We start from the raw sequence: 20427 nt of genomic DNA on the forward strand, positions 1-20427 counted from the left end.
AATGTAATCTCTAAATAAGGCAAACAACTTTTGCAAACTCATTTTAATTTTTTTTGGTATTGCTGTTCTCCATTCATGCTGATCAGTGACTGTATTATCTTTAGCACATTTTATTCACATTCTCTTTCATATTGCATACAGAATGAATTTATTATAAATGATACTATATAGAAAATGTTAAAGTTTTTCTATAGTTTTCTATTCACTTAACTTGGGAAATGTTGAGTAAGAAGAACATAAATTATTTCTTATTTAGATAGTTATCAGCAGTTTTTTTTTTCTAGCATGAAAAATTATAAAAATAGGAGAGCAAGAGAGCCATAGTAAACATTCTGTGGTGTTCTGAATCTAGGTGTATTAGCTCTATCGATTTAGACCTATGAGAGCCACGATCCTGTATCCAAGTTTCATCCTCTGCCCTTTTTAGAGTGGAGCAGAAGCTTGAAGGATGTCCTATGTTCTTGTTACATCCTCAGTAAGCCAAAGCCTTGTGCAAAGTCAAGTTTGCATCACACAAAAATCACCAATCAGCAGCGGAAAACTGCTAGCAGAAGAAGGGAGCAGATGCTGAGAGAGAAGCAAAGATTCCCCGAGCTGCCCTTGAGATCAGTGAAGTAGGTGATCCCCAGAACTGCCAACATTTCAGTTCAAATTCATGTATTTATGTATAGTAGTCCTTATTGTCTTGTACTAAAGTTTCCTTTTATTTTTTTGTAATTAAGAGAATCTCAGTGAATTTTAGAGGCATAGCTATAATTACCTGGTTCTTTCTCATAGACCACACGATCATTGGGTGAATAGATCTGGGGGGGTAGTGCATCTGTTGGAGAGCCTGTGATGGACGGAAAATAAAATAAAGAAAAAAAAGAGAGATAGTATTAAATCCTGCAGCCTTATTCCAAAATCTGTGAAGCCTTTCCAATTTTCCTGGTACAATTTTTCAATTCTTAAGAAGGCATATAGTTTTAGTCTAATATGAACTCAATTACTACATTTCATTTAAAACAAGCAAAGTGTAACATAATAGGGAATATGTATTTGGTCTCTGTTACCAATTCCTGATACAGCATTCCTAAAACCTTTGTAATATTTTAGTGTTTATAGGTAATATGAGCATCATTTGTCTTTGTCTCCAGTTATTTGATGTAAGTCCCCAGTACCTGACCCAAGAACTTGTAAGATTCTTGGTGTATTTGGAGTGAGATATATTTTTGTATGTTAGTGTGATGACTCATGGTGTAAGTCCTTAGATAACTTCAGAGCAAGAGATATTCCCAGCCAAGATTAAAAAGCTAAAACTTTCAGCCCCAATTCCCAACGTGCAGGAAGAAGACAAGGGCTGGAGATTGAATAAATCACTGATGGCCAATGATTAAGTCAATCATGTCTATATAATGAAACCTGCATAAAATCCCTAAGCAGTGAGGTTTGGAGAGCCTCCTAGTTAGTAAATACATCCATATGTGAGGTTGGAAAGTGGATGGTATACTCCAATACCATGGAGACAGAAGCTCCTTCGCTCAGGATCCTTCAAATCTTGCCCTATATATGTCTTTACCTGCTGTTCATTTGAATCCTTTTAAATAAACTAGTAAATATAAGTAAAGTGATCACTGTGAGCCATTACATAAGATCACGGAACCAGAGGAGGACATTGTGGGAATCCTCAGTGTGTAAGCAAGTAGGACTCTAGCATGGGGGATTTGGGGACACACTGCTCGAAACTGGCTTCTGATGAGGGACTGAGGCAGTTCTGAGGGACTGAACCTTAACCTGTGGGGTCTGTCCTAGCTCCAAGTAGTTAGTATCAAACAGAATTAAATTGTAGGAAGCACAGATGGTGTCCACAGAGAATTGGAGAACTGCTTGGTGTGGAAAACTCACACGTTTAGTCACAGAAGTGTTGCCAATAGAAACAGGTTTTCCTTTACAAAGAAACAAATACACATATTGAGTTTCCTCCATATTTCAGGATACAAGGTTTAAACAGTGTTCTTGACTTCTGAGGCTTACGTGAGATACGTTTCCATACTACATTACAATTAACTGCTTTTACGTCTTTATGATTTCTTCTCTATATATTTCCTTTTCTTTTTGAAATGCCAAATTAATTTTAGATCAAAAATATGTCATGATAGTAGTATATATTTTCAATTTGTAATCCATGATTATTAGTTATGGTTATTATCTAAATATTTCTCCTCAAAATGCTCAGTGTCTAACATAGGACCTAGTTAAATAAATATAATATGAATGCAGAGATCAGCAGAAATTAAAAAAAAATTAATGATAGCCCATATGTCTAAGTAATAATGAGATATCAGATAAATGTTGGGAGTACATAAATGTTGGGAGTACTACTTTTTATAATAATCTATATTCATAAGTTGAAAGAAAACTACCGTGGAGGTGGTTTTAAGGGTCAAAGATTCAGTGGCCACATCCTGGCCATGTCACATGCTAGCTCTATGAAGACAAATTTTTATTAATCTTTGAAAGCAAGTTTTCCTTAACTAAGGATAAATAAAACTTACCTCAGAGTTTCAGTTTGAGGAATAAATTTAAAAATATAAATTAAGTAATCTCCTAGTGATATATAATAAATATTCAATGTTTTGCAATTTTAAAAAATGAATTTGTGTTGCTTCAATGTTCAGAACCACTTCACCCCTCTAGGTCAAATTTTATATCTATAAATCAGGATGACTAAATACACCTGTTCCCAACTTTCTAAAAACTGACACATTGAAGTACATGTATTAGAAACAACTGCTGAGATGAATATATGCTTAGATAATTAATTCATTTGACTTCTAAAACCCTCTCATGCTGGACTGTAAATTTAGTCTTCCTTTTTGTCCTGAATTAATCCCAACCTCAGAATTATTTCAAAAGTAAACAAAGAAGAAGTGATTAAAAAATTATTTCATTTGAATTTTACTTGCACTTTGTTAAAACCTTTTTTTTTTCTAATTTACAGTGAATCTGGTGTCAGACTAACAGACAAATCCCTGAGCACTGACCTGCATTTAGAATTACTTGTTCCACTTAATGGAGTATCAAAACAGGTCACTTCCAGTTACTGGGACTCAGTGTTTCCCTCTAATACGCCATCATTTTGAGCACAGTAGAGATGGTGGTATTTAGGGCTTAACCCCCAAAGCCACATGATACTAGTTCTCTTGATCTCTGGGTTTGATAGGAGTCTTGACTCTGTCTAGGATCATCCATTTTTCCCCCTATTTCTTACCAACTATTCTCTCAGTGCAAAATAATGGTTGAACACTGCTAGCTAATACCTACGGCAACCAATAACAACAGAAATTTCAATACATAGAAAGACATAGTTTACTTAATTCAAGTAAAACACTTTTTTGATGATAAAATTAATACCATTCAGTAAGTCTCCACTGCTTGCCTGGAACTGCACATATATATGCTATTTCTAATATTCTCAGTTATTTGGAGAGCTAGGTAGTCCTAGAGTATAGATTAGGAGACTGAAATCTTCACCAAAACCAAGTCATGTCGCTATAAAGTAGAGGTGATATAATTTAAACACCAATCTATCTAGTACACTTTCATTCCCATGTGTTTTACTTCATTCACTCACATATTCAGTCAACCAACAATTATTGGATTACTTACAATACACATAGAACTGCAGTAGTGAACAAAAGAAGTCTTTTATTTGTTAAATATAATAAATAATTAATAACCAAAATATGATTATTGCATTTGTCATGTGTACTCAACACAAGTCATGCTTACCTACCACCTTTACAGTCAGAGACCTGGTGAGATGGAAGGTACGCCCATTTTCTGGATACGTGACAACACATGTGTAATTCCCATTATTTGAAATAAAGGGAATGAGAAAGCTCAAGTTCATGCCTCCAGGTAATACATTAATAAAATTCTGTATTTTATAACAACCCTAGAAGAAGAAAAGATGTAACTCGTTAGATACATGCATAGAAAACAAATGAACACAAATGCTCTCATATCTAAATTTGCACAGAGCATTCAAATATCTATGCAGCACTTTTTACAAAACTGTTTTAGTCAAATATCTGGATGATGTTTCTGCAGAGAACATGTGGAATAAATGTCCTTAACATTTCTGCAAAAGAGAAATGAAAATACTAAACTGAGATATGATTTCAAAAGCATAGGCTTCCTATCTCAGAACCCACCATTCAAATTCTCATAGTCTCATGTTTATAGTGAAGCAGGGTTAAGGTTTTTAAAAAATGACTAAGAAAACTTGAGCGACTGCAAGTCCTGCTTAAGAGAACAAGTATAATGTTCTATAGTTTTTCAGTGATTATATTAACTCAGGAATCAAGCCATTGTTATCTGATAAACTAGGCTCCAATTTAAGATGTCTGATTTTGGCATTCTTGGTAACCCTGTAGAATTGCTACATCAGTCATTGCTGCTCTTTTATCCAATTTTCACAATTGACCATCATAGACTCCTGAATCCAAAAACCAAAGCTTTTTTCATCAGCCTTATCTAAGAGTTTATTTCTGCTCCTAACTCATATTTTCATATGAGTTGATGGTTAAATGTTGAGATTGTACTAACTCAAGTCCTGCTTTCTATCTCTCCATCTCGATATATATATGACAATACATGTGTAATTCCCATTATTTGAAATAAAGGGAATGAGAAAGCTCAAGTTCATGCCTCCAGGTGTGTATATATATAATCTTTAAAAAATGACTAAGAAAACTTGAGCAACTGCAATATTATATATATATAATTGAAAAATATATTTTATATATATATATATATATATATATAATTGAAAAACATCCATATATCCTCTGTGGCAGAAATACATGATGAATATTTACTTTTCAAAAAACTTTATTTTTCTTTTAAGCATCAATGATCCATGAATGGTAAAAACGATTAGGTAATCTCTAAGGAACTTTAGATCTTTACATGCTGACAATCTGTTACTGGTGTGTGTGCTCAGTTTCCTGGCCTCACATATTTGATTCTTGTATGCTTGAGGTTTTCTTTCTTCAATTCCTGGAGCATGTATTTTGAAATATGGCAATTTCCCTAAGAGGCACATTTTGCAATTCTGTGCTACAGGAAATGTGTCTTTTAAGGACAGCCCTGAACTTTTGCTTCATGGAGAAGGTCATCAAGAGGAGGCTGATGCTGTCTGTTCAGGTTAGCTTTTCACACTGCAGCTTCTCCTGTTTGACTAAGCACTGCTCCTGGACACTTGTCACGTCAGCAGAAGATTTTAGTACCCTGAGGTTACGCACAAAGTATAAAGCCACAAAGAACCACACTCTGATAACGAGTTTATGTCAGATTGGGTTTAAATGCTACTGGATTTTTGTGGCACCTTTAATTTAAACAGTTCAAAGATATTTTTCTCTCTCATTTGTTAGCTTAGCTGTTCTTAAATTCCTGTGAAGTAGACACATCAGACTGAATATGCTCCAGTTTCACAGAGAGGAAAAAATGAGACAGACAGATAAAGAGATCTCAGAGATAGCACAGTACAGAGCTGAAACCTAGTTCCACACAGCTGAAAAAGGTCTTTCACTGGTTTCTTAACTAAGAATGAGCAACTCTCCCCAGCAGTGAGTTGATGCTATAAAGAATATACTGAAACACGCATTTAACATGCACTGTATTATCTAATTCTTTTTCAAAAAAAGTTAGCAGTGTCCTTATCCCTACTTTATGGATGAGGAAATGGAGTCTATAAGTTATGACAGTCAGTGTCACAGCAGTAGGTAGTGTGAAAATTGGATCTATTTGTTTCAGTTGTAAACTCAAATTTATCTGTTTCAAAGCCATTGCTTTTAATCCCACCTGATACTTGTGTCCTCACTTCATACAGTGGCTCTGCACTTATTCTATGCCTGGGGTCAGCCCCAGTGTTAATAGTTTGATTGGCTCTATCACTTTAATCAGGCTGGTTCCTGCAATTAGTGATAAACTAAAAAAGCAGACTTTTTCAGGATAAAAAGTCAAGCATTATATATGAACTTGTCAATAGCATTTTGTTGGTGGAGTACTGGGGACCAAACTCAAGAGCAACCTGACACTGAGATACATCTTCAATCCCTTTTTAAAATCGATCAACCAACCAACTTCCTTCCTTCCTTTCTCTTTTTTAAGACAGTATCTTGCAAAGTTGGTGATGCTGGCCTCCAACTTGCAATCCTCCTGCCTCAGCCTCCCGAGGTGTTGGAATTACAGGCATACACTACCACACAAGACCCTCAACAGCATTGTATAAGAAGGTGGTGAAAGGAACATTTTATAGCTGTTTTAAAGCTATGACATGTACAGAATTTTAAGAATATAAATGAATAAATGTGTGTATGTGTGGTGGTGGGGGATGTCAAGACATTATTAAATTATAAATGCAAATGAACTTCAGCCTGTAGTGTCTGGTGAATTCTTTTTCTTACAAGTAGCTCCATTTCTAGCACATACTCCTAAGACACACAGATGTTTTTGAACATAGAAATAAATCCTGAAAAACAAAATTCTGCAAATTTTATAATGATTTCAGAAATCAGAAGAAAATGGACATGAACAAAGAGTTGGATATTCAAAGAATACAAAACATACTTCCTTATTTCCAAAAGCAAGAAATGAATTAATGGCAAGTGAATTTCTTCAATGAAGCAAATACTTAGCTAACTAGAAGATAAAGTCCTCCTAATTGACCCATCAGTTCCTCATTCTGCACCCAAAAGAGAGAAGTGCAATAGAAGAGCAACTTTTCAACCACATAACATTTGCTGTAATAACAAACCACAACATACAGGTAAAGAAGAGCACAGGAAATGACTCTGAGATCCTTGGACGGAAATGAAGCCTATGGGGAGAGGAAGGCTGTGATCAAGGGAATGTCACAGTGAAGTAAGTGTTTCCATTCAAGAAACCACAACACACAAAGAATGCACAAAAAAATGTTAAAAACATGTCTCCTAACTCACAGATATTCATAACTTACCGGTATTCATAAGACAATGGAAAGCACAAAGAGGCAGGGAGTACCTGAAGACCAAATTTAAAACACTGAAAAAAAAAAAAAAACATAATGGAGAGGGAAGACTTAGGCTGGTTCTTAAAGGATAAGTAGTATATAAATAGCTACTGGAAGATGGGAAAGAAAAACCCTCCAGACATAGAGAAAAGTGTGAATAACTCTCCTGCAACTCTCCTAGTATTATTTCCCTCCTTGTTAATACTTAAAATTATTTTATTATGATGTTTTGTTTTTATAGAGAATGCCTCCTCCTGTAGAAAACTAACTGCTATAGGGGCCAGGAGGACGTGAAGGAGCACTATTCTCCATGGTCTGCAACTTGCCCAATGTCTGGCACATGGAGCTCAATACATTTGTGTTGCACCATCAAAAATGTGTCTGGAAGAAGCAAAGCTCCAAGACATGTGGAGTAGGTAAGTGGTAGTAAACATGTGGAAGATAAGACATGGGTGGTGGGTTACAGGGTGGATAGGGGAAGTGGGAATAAGAATACAAAGAGTTTAATTAAGATATAAGATCTGAAGAGTCAGGAATAGCTACTGAAGTTTTTGTATCCAAGATTAAGTTGATATAAAATACATTATATTTTGCCATGAAGTGTCAGAAGAGTTCTATAAACCAGTCTTTTCCAATAAACAGAGCTAAGTCATCCAATGTTTATAAATATTTACAAAGTCCTTTCTCTGTGCCAGGCACTATTAGGAACTGGGTGTATAACAGTCAGTAAAAACAGGAGTGGCACTTTCCCTCATGGAATTTTATAGTTCAGCCTAATTCATTAAATTATTCAATCAATTCCTAAGTGCAATATATATTGGCTCAGTTTTGTGCTGTGTGACTGCTATTTAGGGGAAAGAAAAGGAAAAAGAGCTCACTACCTAGTGCAGAAGAGAAAGACAATTGCTACCAGAACAAAGATGAGATATAAATTAAGTTCTATCAAAATAGACAGTAGGTAATTCATTTGGTATGATTCAGACTCAAGGCTTCAGAGACATTTGCTTGAATTGAATTTTATTTAAGTGATGAATCTTGGTCCTCAGAGGATCTAAAAGTATATAAAATAACGTCATGCATATATGTATATGTAGAATTATGAGTGTATAGCTTTAAAAGAGAATATGATGCACAATAACTTCATGCCAAAAATTGAGAATCACTCTATTCTATAGAGACTATAGGGAAAGGAGAGAGAAAGAATCAATCTAGCCAAATTGTCAAACCAAATTGAAGCAAGCATTTAAAAAATAAAGTCTATTACACAGACCTTGGACTAACTTCCCAACAAGACATGCTATGCCAATGAAGAGACTTGGATTGATGCTTTTTAGAAATGTTCTTTCCTGATGGAACTTTGTCAGAAAAAAAAAATCAAAGATTTTCCTAGTTTCTGAGAGCAATCTACAAACAATATCTGACCAGTTTGGATTAATTTCATACCCAAAATGACAAGTGAAGGCAACACACCCATTTTAATGATCACAATGGGTATGAGAACAATCAGTTCTTTAAAAATTAATATCCAGAATGTCTCTCACTCTGCTAAATGGCAGTTGAGAGTATTTCAGCAATTGCCACAAATGTAATATACAAAACACCCAATAAAGCGTTCTCCTGATCCTCAGGGAAGAGGGGAAGTTGACTTTGTTTTCGCTAGTATCTCTCTAACATGAACTTTCAAATATCCAACTACAACAATGAGGAAGAGAATTAATCCAGTAATATGAAAGTGAGGAAGGCTTTCTGTATATTAAAACCCATTTCTTTAAATAAATCTAACAATAAAAAACAACACCAACAGGATCACTTACCTCTGTCCTTCCTGCTAACATGTTTGGAAGTCCCTGTGTGAATAAACAGGCAGTCTCCCATTTATATACATACTGTGTTTCAGAAGTTCTGTGACAAACTGGCTATTTGAAATTCAGCAGATCACTCACCAACCATGGTTTGTTTTTTCAGGCTGGTTAGGAAACCTGGCTTTATTCAACAAACATTTATTGCACATCAATTTACCCCACAGGATTGTTGAATGAGAGAACTGTGAATTCTGGATCCTGAATTAAGGATATCCTGCCATGCCGAAAGGAGGAGGAAAGAGAAAAAGAAGACATGCAGAGAGCAGAAAAGAAATCCTGTCCCGTTTCCTCTGCATTTCTGAAATATAAACATTGGGTTTTCTGTTTCTTCCAATCTCAGTTTATTAGATACCCTTCTGATTTCCCAGGGCCCTCTACAGGCTTTCCTAGGTCTCAGTCCAGCCCAAAGTTTGATTTGTTATTCAAAGATTGCCTGTCTTCCAAGTGCTGGAACTCTATAAGTAAAGACTGAACCAGCCTGTATATCAGTCCTAGATAGTATGAGCTCAGAGACCACACAGACCTGCCTGAAATCACAGACTCCCATCTGCAGCTGGATGACTTTGATTAAATTATGGAAGATAATGCAGAAGTGTGGATTCTTAACACATGGGTTGAAGCTTGGCTCCTAGCCCTGTGGCCTCTGACAAATTGCTCAACTACACTGTACCTTAGTTTCCTTAACTACAATGGTGAAAAAAGAGAATCTACTTCACAAAAGATATTGAGAGACAGAGTAAAATAAAGCATTTAGAATGCAGGCCCTGGGCTCAATAGATGTTAACAATAATCATTTACCTTTCTGAGTCTCCCTTTCCTAATCTATTAAAAGGTGGCACCTATGTTACAGAATTTTGATGAGTATTATGTATGATTACATATGTCACCTACCACACTGCCTTATACTAGTAAAATGTGAGATTATTAGTTTCCTCTCCCTCCTTTCAATTCAGCAGTATTCTTTCTGCTTACAGATAACAAAAAAAGCAAAATTGCTAGAACTGATTATAATTAATGTAACTTTTAACCTTTGTAGACTTATTTAAATTACCAAAAAAGATCATTTCTACAATTTCAAGGTAGGTACTTCAACAAAAAGAGAACTGGTATAGTGGGGCCAAGATACCTAAGTGGGTGCTTGCAGCTGACTTAGAACATAGAGCATGAAGGCAAGATCAGCCCTACTGTACAGCAACAGGAGTGTGCAGCAAATGAAACCCTTGACTTCATTCCCATGATGGCAGAACTTGTATGATCAAAGGTGTCATTCAATTATGCAAAGATATAAATTAAAAAAAAAAAACACAGCATAACAGGCATCAGGAGTAGAAGACAGAAAGGTGTCTGCTTGCTGACTGTCTTTTTCAGTCACCCACACACTATTGGCTGTCCACCACAACAATGGTTTTATGGCAGTGACATTTTTTTTCTCAGTCTCTTCTCCAGACTTTATCTTCCATTCACCTCATGAATAATTTCTCTAGAGTTTGACCTTGGCTGGCTTCTCTTGTCACTTTATATAGCCTTTTTAAGGGCTTCAACCATCACAGAAATGTATCCAATTCTCTATCACCACTTCTGTTTTTCCCCCCAAGCTCCAGACCCAAAAGTACGCAACCACTATCTGCTAGTCACTGCCACCCAGATGTCTTGCAGAAATCTCTAACTTAATATGACATTTATTAAATGCATTGCATTCCTCAGTGTCTCCTTCACTATTCCCTGCCATGGTTCATAGCACCAATCCTCTTCCAGAGAGGAAAATACAAAACCAAGGAATCACTGGATATGGTATTACTTTGAAGAAACAGCTGAACACATGCTCTTCCTCTTCCATAAACAAACAGAACACATGCTCTTCCTCTTCTTAAAACCACCAGCAATTCCTCTTGATCATGGTTGTGAAATTTAAGTTCTACTTTTGATAAGGACAGAAATTATTCTTATGAACTCATCCGGTTAAATTGTGTACTCCTTTGAGATTTCAGAGCTGGACATCTGTCTCTTTTCCCCCAGACTGCTGGCACATTACAGTGAACACAACGGATCTTCAGATAGTGGATGTGGAATGGATACAGGAATTAATGACTACAGAAAAATAAATGCAGTGAAAACAGATATAAATAAATAGCTCTGAGTGTATATGGAAAAAGTGATTTCCAGATGGAGAAAGCAAGGAACAATTCATGTAGCAAGTAGAATTTAATCTGTTTTAAAAGAAGAACATTCTAGGCAGGGGCACTGCATGAGGAAAAAGGAGAGGAGAAAATGAGTGCATTTGTATGGGAAGAAAACTGAAAAAGCACACAAGGTTAAAGACCTTGACTGCAGAGTAAATAGATCAACACATTTAAACTGGAATACATATTACACTTATTCATATAAAATTGTTAATATTATTATTTTAATTATCTATGCAATTTTAATTGTCTCATACTATGGAGAATTACAATTACAAAGAAAACATGAAATGAGCCTTTATATCCTTACTAACCCTAACAAGTATCAGTCTATGTTCTATTTAATCTATACCCACTCACTACCCCAAAATTATTTTGAGACAAATCACAGAGATCATAAAATTTTATTTGCAAATATTTCTGCTTATATTGCTAAATCATAAGACTCTCTCAGCAAGTATAACTACTGTCCCATTATCAAGCTCAAAAAAATAATAATTCATTGATATCATCAGTATTATGAGTTCAGAATTGTCGGATTTTCTCACAATTTGTTGTACAGTTCATTTGAATGAACAGAGTTCAACTAAGGACTTTGCAGGGTTGGTGAAGCTCTTAAATCAATCTGCCTCTCCCTCTCCTTACCCTTCCCTTTCTCTCCCTTCCTCTTCTTCTCCTTTCACCCTCCTTCCTTTTCTCAAGTTCTCCTTTACTCTTAATCACTTTATTATACAATAAAACATATACAATAAACCATATACAAAAAAATCCACGCTAAACATACGTATGAGTTAATGAATTACTTTGAAGCAAACATCTTGGTAAGCACCAGTCAGGTCCAGGAATAGCACTTTGCCAATCACCCTTGAAGGCCTTCCATGTGTCCCATGTCAATCACACTTTCTTTACTTCTCTGTCCACAGAAGTAGTGACTATCTATACTTTCATAGTAAAATCACTTCTTTGTTTTCATCAATCATTTTTATCACCTATGTGTACATCCTTAGATGTTATAGTATCATCCACTTTTTAAATGTCTTATATGCTTCTTTTAATGTCATGTTTCTTAAGACATTCCTCCTCCACGCCTTTCCTTTTCTTACATGTTGAATCACCCAGCATATTTGGCCTGTAGAGTTTCACACAGTCTGGATTTTGCCAACTGCAAACTCATAGGGTTCCTCAATATATTCTTATATTCTTTAGATTTCTGGCAAAATATCAGCAGTATCTAAAGACTTGATCAATACATTTGACAAGATTATAGCTAACACTGCGTTCTTCTATTAGAAGAAAAATATCTAGTGGTTTATCATTTTGTGACATTAACAATCATTGATGCTTAATGCTTAGATTTATTAACCAACTGGGACTTGCAAAGTGGTGTTTCAAATCTATGATTTATCCCTCATTTATTAGTAGGTATGCTTATATAAAACATACTTTTCTGCACCATTTCATTACAAATGGTATATTTCTTCCAAGAAAATCAGAATGAATATTAAATTATTTCTCTTTGTTTACTAGGTTTCCAGACAATAAACTGATTTCCTGTCAGTATTCAAATGCAAGTAATGAAAATTTTTACAAATATCATTATAAACTTATGAATTAGAACTTACTTCATTGAATTAAAACCATTGCAAGTACTATATTTATTGAAGTTCAAATTGCACACCTTTGGCTAATAGTTAACACTTTCTTTAAGTTAATTCCTAAGTTGTTTCATTAACACTTAAGAGAATTTAAGTTTTTTCAGCTATGATTGTGGAATTGTCTATTTCTCTCTTGAATTCTGTCAACTCTTGATTCATGTATTTTAAAGCATTTTTAAAAGGCACATTTACTGTTACTATTTTTATGCCTCCAACGAAGTGACCTTTTTACTATTGCAGAATGTCCTCTTTATCTTTGGTAATCCTCATTGTCTTAGAGTCTACTTTATCTGATATTTGTATAGCTACTTTAACCTTTATATTTTATTCATTATTTATTTTTTACTTTAAAAAGTTTTCTCCTTTTTACTTCCTACCAATCATCAGGCATTATGTATGGTGTGTTTGTGTGTGTGACCATGTGTGCACACTTCTGCTGGGGTAGGAGGGTAAAGGAGGTTTGGGGAATAGAGTATTCTATCAGTTCAATAGAATGGAACATACTTATACAGGTGCATACACACACACACACACACACACACACACACACACACACTCTCTCTGTCTCCTTAGTTTACCTGCATTTCTGAAACAATATTTTCTTCATTGTAAGTTTTCAGTGAGTTATGTCATTTCTGGACTTTTCTAATTCTATTTATTTATGTTATTCTTTCAATTTTGTTGTGATTTCTCTTAATGTCTTTTAGCTCATTTTGAAGTAGGTAATAATACACACTTCTGACGTACCTTCTTTTTCTGCATAGATGTTATTCTGTCTACTTTTTCTTATAGCCCTGAATAGGATTTTACCTTGGGTTTTTGTTTGTTTGCTTGCTTGCTTGCTTGTTTTTGCTGTTGTTGATCATTTTTTATGTCAAATTATTTTTTTTTCTGGACTTTAGAATATGGCAGGATTTTCTAACTTCACAAAGATTCCTCTCCAAATCTATGGTGGCTCTGCCATGGGATGTCCTGACTATTCCCTTCCTCCCTTTTTTGCAAGTCCTTTCTTTTTCCTTCCTCTACATTGTCCTAATCTAATTCATTTTCTCCTTTTCCTGAATGATGAGGATCAAACTTAGGGCCTTACGTAGCTGCTTCTCTTCTGTGTGTTAACTTTTTAGAGTTATAAGGCACTAGAATGGCTCCAACCCCATCAGAGCTTCTTCTATTTGCACCTGTCTTTTCCCAGTAAATCCTCTCCTAATTTCAGCTGCTGCTCCTGAGTTGGCCTGCTGTACTTTCCCAGGAGCACTTGTGGTTCTTTTGGGGCCTCCTGCTCTCAGGTGGGCCAGACAACATGTCACTTTCTTCTGCTGCCCTCCCTGCCTTCCCGTAAGAGTCTCAAAGGTGTTGGTAGCTTCTCTCACTCAATTACTGAAAGGAGTTCTCATGGATAATTTGTCACCAAGTTTTGCAGACCTTGAGTTTTTGGCTTTGATGTAAGTGGTAACTTGAGATTTAAGTTAGCTTTCCTGCTACCATAAGTGTTTCCTTCAAACACTTTCATTTTTTGATTAAATACTTCCCAGATCCCTCAGATGTGGAAGAAACCACAGAAAGATGGTGCCCACAAAGGAGGGCAAATCAGAATGACACACATAAATACCAAATTACAGTCCTGACAAACCAAGGAATTGAAGTTCACCAGATGACTCAGCAGTTTCTGACCTCACTAGGCAGTGAGTAAAAGGAGACATTTCTCAAAATGTGTTCAACAGGAAGTGAACAGAAACAAGTTAGTTCTGGTATTCCAGGCGACGTAAATTAAGAAACAGTGGGCTGGAGGCAAATCAACCATTACCTTTTTCTTTGAAGCAGTATAAAACGAGGAAGTGGCAAGTTTTGTGCAAAGTTTTTAAAGCAGAAATCATAAAAACTGAGAAGAGAAATCTCAGCTCCTACATTTAACTCAGCAAATAAGTACTGACATTTAAGAAAAAAAATAAAATGTTCTCTAATTTGCTTACCATATACCATGTGACAGTGGGTTTGACTCTGGAAGGAAAATATCCATCCACATTCGGACAAGTGATGTTCTGAATACCATATTCTATATACAGTTTATGCACTGGGAGTTTCATGGGGGAATTGAAACAGCTGTCTTTTTGAACAACTTCCAGAGGAAATGCAACTTTACTGCAATATGTAGTGTTCCTGAAAAAAGAAATATGCAATAAATAGGTAGTCTCATTTGCATTTCACTTAATATAGCAACCACATTAAAGTGAACCAAGTAGAGACTTCATTTATGTGTTAACTTCCTGTAAAAACTGAATGGCTTATGGAGGCATGTCTTATGTCAATTGGTATCACAGAATAAAAATATCAACAGAGTTATCTAATGATAATGCTCTAAAATATTTACACATGACCCTGAACATTATTGATATTAGACTTTTTAAAAAGGAGAAAGGATTAGGGATATAAAATGCCCAACCACTGGGCAGATTATGACACCCATGTAAGCTGTTGGGCTTTTGTGAGAAATGTGTGTGTGCCATGTGAGTGTGTTCAAATTTTTCACTTAAAAGTTTTTTAATAATACTCAGTGTTGGTGAAGCACGGCAAGAATGGCAATATTTAAGCATAGCTCAATGGTAAAAACAACTTGGGCAAAGTATAATTTGGTATTTTCCCTTTGCCTTGGAGACATGGAAGATAGGCAGGCAGGTAACAGACAATCTTTAATTGATAAATAACACTAAAGGTATATGCATGCCTTACTGGCCAAGCAGCTCTACTCTTATGATGTAAAATTATTAGTTAGGAAAGTTTGGGGAACTGCTCTAGGCAAGCAGTGGGAAGCTAAGCAAAAAAGTAACACAGATACTATAGAACATCATTCAGAAGAGACCAGAGTCTAATGGAAAACAGAAGATGACTCCATCCCAGGGATCAGCTAATGTTCACTTGGGAAATGGTAAAGGATAAACAATCATCAAAAAGGAAGAGGAGCTTGAAGAGCAAGTAGGCCATCTCTCATTGCATGGATGAAGACACCACATATGGACACAACTTTCTATATTCACCAGCCAAGTGGTGGCAGAGCTGCAATGGCAGCCTGAATTCTCTGCCTTCTCCTCTCATGCTATTTGCAATATAATCTGTATTAACTTTTACCAAGTTGCATTGGGACATAAATAATGGGAACCCACCACCAGTCTAAAATTCACTCCAATAAAAACCATTATCAGGTAAAAGCTCCAGAAGGGTCTTTAGAGGCCTCATAGACCATTAGGACACAGTGATTCCGAGGCTTCTCTGCAATAAAGGACCTTTTTAAGCAATTATAGCACAGCTTGTATTTATGAAAGAGGAGAACCATAAAAAATGAGAGAAAAAAGATATGGGATTACTAGTTATTATGAGCTGAATTGTGTTTCCCTCACACACCAAATTCACATATTGAATTTGACTTCGGAATTTGACTCTATTTGGAAACAGGACCTTTAAAGATATAAGTAAGGTAAAATGAGATCAGAAGGGGGGGTCAAGTGTCATATGACTAGTGTCATTTCAGAAAGATATTAGGACATAGACACATACAGAGGGAGCCTAGTGCAAAGACATAATGTAAAGATGGCCATATGCAAGTTAAGGAGAGAGGTGCTGCGAATCAAACCCATCCTGCCAACTCTGATCTTAGACTTCCAGCTTCAGAACTCTGAGAAAAGAAATTCCTAATGGTTAGGACACTGTCTCTGGTATTTTGTTACTGCTGCTCTGGTAAAACAATATGCCTATTAAATAGTAAGAAATTATATTATAAGAAAAAAAAAACGCTCCCCGCTTGAAAAAATAAAAATGAAAGTCACGACCTAGATGGGAATTTCGAAAACAAAGTATATCCTGGTAAAAGGGAATGTGAATAAAAGGTATCCAAAGAACTAAGCCTTAAAATTATTATTCTTTGAAGGAGTCTCAGTTTTTTTTAAGCGTTGCCCACTCCCAAACAAAAACAACATTAATCTGCAATAAAAGAAAAGCAGACATGTTGTAAGATAAAATCTATATAGATATTAAAGAAAAAATGGATTTGATAAACTTTGCAATAATGGTAGGTTTTTTTAACAATAGTGTCTTAGATTCTCAGGAATGTGGTATTCACTTGCTTCCTAGGGGAATTTCAGTAGAAAAATTTAAACACTGTATTACATACATTTGATGTTTCCTAAATATTCTTTCTTCTATAAAGGTACTCCGAATTATTCTAGGCCAGGCACTTTGAAAGATGCCAAGAATAAAAGACACAAACGGGCTCTATTCCCAGCCTTGTTAATTTTCTAGGGAAGTGGATGATTCCAGGTTAGGGATATGTGTTCCAATGCCAGGGGAAGGGGGCAAATAAACAAAGTTCCACCTTTGAACAACTGCAACATGTGTTGGGGTCTGAAAAGAAACCACCCATGGAGAATATTCCTGGAGCATGCTCATTCTCCCTGCACATCCTTCAGTCCTTCTAGGCTAAGACACTGGAGTGAAGCATAACTCTACATACTCCCTTCCCTCCCCCAGCTTCTTGGTGCATTCAACATCTGAATAAAGCCTGAGAATCAAAAGGAAGAGAGAGCAGTCGGGCTACCTTAACATGCAGGTGTAGTTGCCCGTGTCGTTGAGGAGGGTGGGCCGGAACCAGAGCACATCTTTCTCCTTACTGATGCGATTCTCAGGGAGGCGGAAGTTAATGGGCTCCTCGAGGTCCCGGTCCTGCCTAGTCCAATACCAGATCAGAGTAAGGCCAGCTGAATGGGCTGTGCTGTAGTTAAACTTCAAGAAGTGTTCAAAGAGCGGGCACTTGATGCGAGCGGGCTCATCTTCGAATACTTGGATTTGCCTCATGGTATCAAGTCCCCAGTCATCGCAGCGTTCTAGAATAATCAAAAGGAAAGAAAAGGGAAGATGGGTCACTTCAAAATAAAGTCCTCCAGAGGACACTTTCTCCTTAGGATACCTAATCTTTTCCAGGTATCTCCTTCACTGGTCCCTCCAATAAATGCATATAAGAAACACCACTAGTGAAAGAAATTGCTTCTTTCCATTTCTTCATTGTCTTTTGGATATCTTCTGGATAAACATTTGATCTGACAGCTTGATCCTGTGAAACCCTACAAGGACTGAGGGAGATATCATCTGAAGAAGAAGTCATGTGCTTTCTCACTTCCTGGAGACAGGGAAGTCCTTAGGAGGAAATTGTTTTTTTTTTCCTGTTTTTTTTTTTTAATTAATTAATTAATTAATTAATTTTGATTCTTTTTTTTATTATTAGTTGTTCAAAACATTACAAAGCTCTTGACATACCATATTTCATACATTTGATTCAAGCAGATTATGAACTCCCATTTTTGCCCCGTATACATATTGCAGATTCACATTGGTTCCACATCCACTTTTTTACATACTGCCATACTAGTGTCTGTTGTATTCTGCTGTCCTTCCTATCCTCTACTATCCCCCCTCCCCTCCCTTCCCCTCTCCTCCCATCTTCTCTCTCTACCCCATCTACTGTAATTCATTTCTCTCTCTTGTTTTTTTTTCCCCTTTCCCCTCACTTCCTCTTATATGTAATTTTGTATAACAATGAGGGTCTCCTTCCTTTACCATGCAATTTCTTAGGAGGAAATTGTAACTGATAATCTAGGTGGGAGAGAGAGAACTCTCTGTGTTCCCACATCTCCTGTTTTGGGGGCTGGATCTGCACTATCCAATAGAAATATAATTTTAGATACCCAGTCACCTCATGAAAGAAGCAGGTGAAATTAATGTTAATAATGTATTTTTTAGCCATAGTATATCCAAGATATCCGAAAAAAAGTTAATGAGTCATTTTACATTTGCATTCTTTTTGCAGTAGATCTTCAACATTCCATTTATTTTACACTTAAATTACAACTTCACCAGGGCTAACCATTCAGGGATCATACGGGATACAGTACTGAGCAGCGTGACTACAGACCTTAAGAAGTCAAGGTCTCCAGGATGCTCACTGGGGAATAAAAGTGCTAGTGGTTCAAAGATTGAGAGTCAAACAAAATTAACAGTGTGTTTCAGAATTTATTTTTTATAATGAAAAATAATCACTCAATTCAGGAAAAAAACACATGATAATTACTTCTTTTCTTATGAGTGGAATCTGAGTGGAGGGCAAAAACAGAAGAGATTACAAGGGCAATGGGAGTCCTATAAGCCCCCCCCCCCTCCAAATTATCTTATGATAGCTTTATTTGTTTCTTGTATCCCTTACATACATTCTAACTATATAGTCTTCCATACATTTCAGTTTTCCTGCTAAGTAGAATAATTGGAAAGACATACATAGTGTCATATGGAAAATGATTGTCATTTTAAAATAAAATAGTTACATCACTCCTTTAATTACACCCAACGGAATAGAGATTGCCATACAATGATGCCAAACCTAAAAATATATAAAGATGCTTTCTTTCAAGTGTAATTAATTCCATACTTCTTTTTCTCCTTAATTGTATCAATTCCACTGACTCTACACCTAATTTCACTTCAGTGGAATATATTCTTATGTTTGACAGTCTTCAGACATTTTTTTCATCATCTTATTCTTCTAAGAATAAATAAATATATAAAGCTCTAAGTGTTAACACTTTGTTTCTTCTGGAATGAGTTTTATTATGATTTTAATATATACAATTCAGGTTAGATTTTCAGTTTTATAAGTATTTGTCAAATATAAAATTTCAGTGAAATCAGGTATTCATAATTGGATGGGTTGGTTCTAAATGAGAGGAGTTAAGTATCAGTTGAAAATTAATTGTTAATATATAAGCATTGAGGAAAATTTTCATGGCCAGAAAAAAAATGTCACTCAATTCTTTAAATTCCTTCAGCGATGTGCCCAGATTATGTATTTTAACATCAAAATTATTTTTAATGATAATTTGACAATTCTGAAAGACATAGCCTATTCAAAAAATATTTTAAAGGCCCCTTCCTTAATTCCTTCCAAAATCAACAACCTCTGCAATTTGAAACTGGGAGTCTTTCAATCAGGGAAAGTCTCTTTCCCATCCCTTGAATTTGGGCTGCCCCTTGTGACTTGTATTGGCCAACACAATGCAGCAAAAGCCACTGTGTGACAATCTGAGCCTTGGACTTTAAAGTTTTTGCTTTCTCTTGGAATCATGTCACCACTATGAGAACAAGCCCTGGAAAGCCGACTAGTAAATAAGAGTACACATGGGGTAGAGCTGAGGCAGCCCTGCTGCAGCTGGACAGCTCCAGAAGCACAGCTATCCAGTCCTTCCACAACTGACCAAAGATGCCAGAGGAAGCCCAGCCTGGATCAAACTGTGCCTGGCAACCTATGGTCTCATGAGCAAAAATACATGTGGAACAAATAAAATGAAATTTTGCCATTTAAGTTGGTGATTGTTAGGCAACATTTTTGTAGCACTAGATAATTGGTAGAACAACTAAATGGTAGTTATTTTACTTTAAATGAAAGCAAAGAATTTGAATCTTTCTGACTTGGAAAAAAAAATGACATTTAAGTAATAAATCTCCGGGAAATGAAACTGTTTTTTCAAGACTCAACAAATGACTATTTTTCTATGCTTTCATTAGAATTACCTTTTAAAATCCAACATATAGAGAGAACTGGGAAGATCAAAAAGTTTTTTACATCTTTATACATTTGTGATACCAGTACATATTTTTAA

The 20427-nt window shown here is 35.8% G+C and overlaps 1 protein-coding gene across 6 annotated transcripts in view; it reads right to left on the reverse strand.

Annotated features, from left to right (window-relative positions):
- The window catches only part of Il1rap (interleukin 1 receptor accessory protein), a 139506-nt gene that overhangs the window by 37373 nt on the left and 81706 nt on the right, over positions 1 to 20427 (reverse strand). For all 6 annotated transcript variants that reach the window (XR_009228469.1, XR_009228470.1, XM_058585053.1 and 3 more), the window contains 4 exons: positions 17319 to 17604; positions 14704 to 14890; positions 3772 to 3937; positions 761 to 832 (listed from right to left, as the gene is read on the reverse strand). Coding sequence is in view for 4 of the 6 variants with exons in the window: in XM_058585053.1 (XP_058441036.1) it covers positions 761 to 832; positions 3772 to 3937; positions 14704 to 14890; positions 17319 to 17604 (711 nt within the window). In the remaining 2 variants the exon portion in view is untranslated. The remainder of the gene's footprint in view (positions 1 to 760; positions 833 to 3771; positions 3938 to 14703; positions 14891 to 17318; positions 17605 to 20427) is intronic.

Source organism: Marmota monax, unplaced genomic scaffold (genome assembly GCF_021218885.2).
Source record: "Marmota monax isolate L192 unplaced genomic scaffold, Marmota_monax_Labrador192_F-V1.1 WCK01_AAM20220418_F8-fsc00100, whole genome shotgun sequence".
NCBI classification, from domain to species: domain Eukaryota; kingdom Metazoa; phylum Chordata; class Mammalia; order Rodentia; family Sciuridae; genus Marmota; species Marmota monax.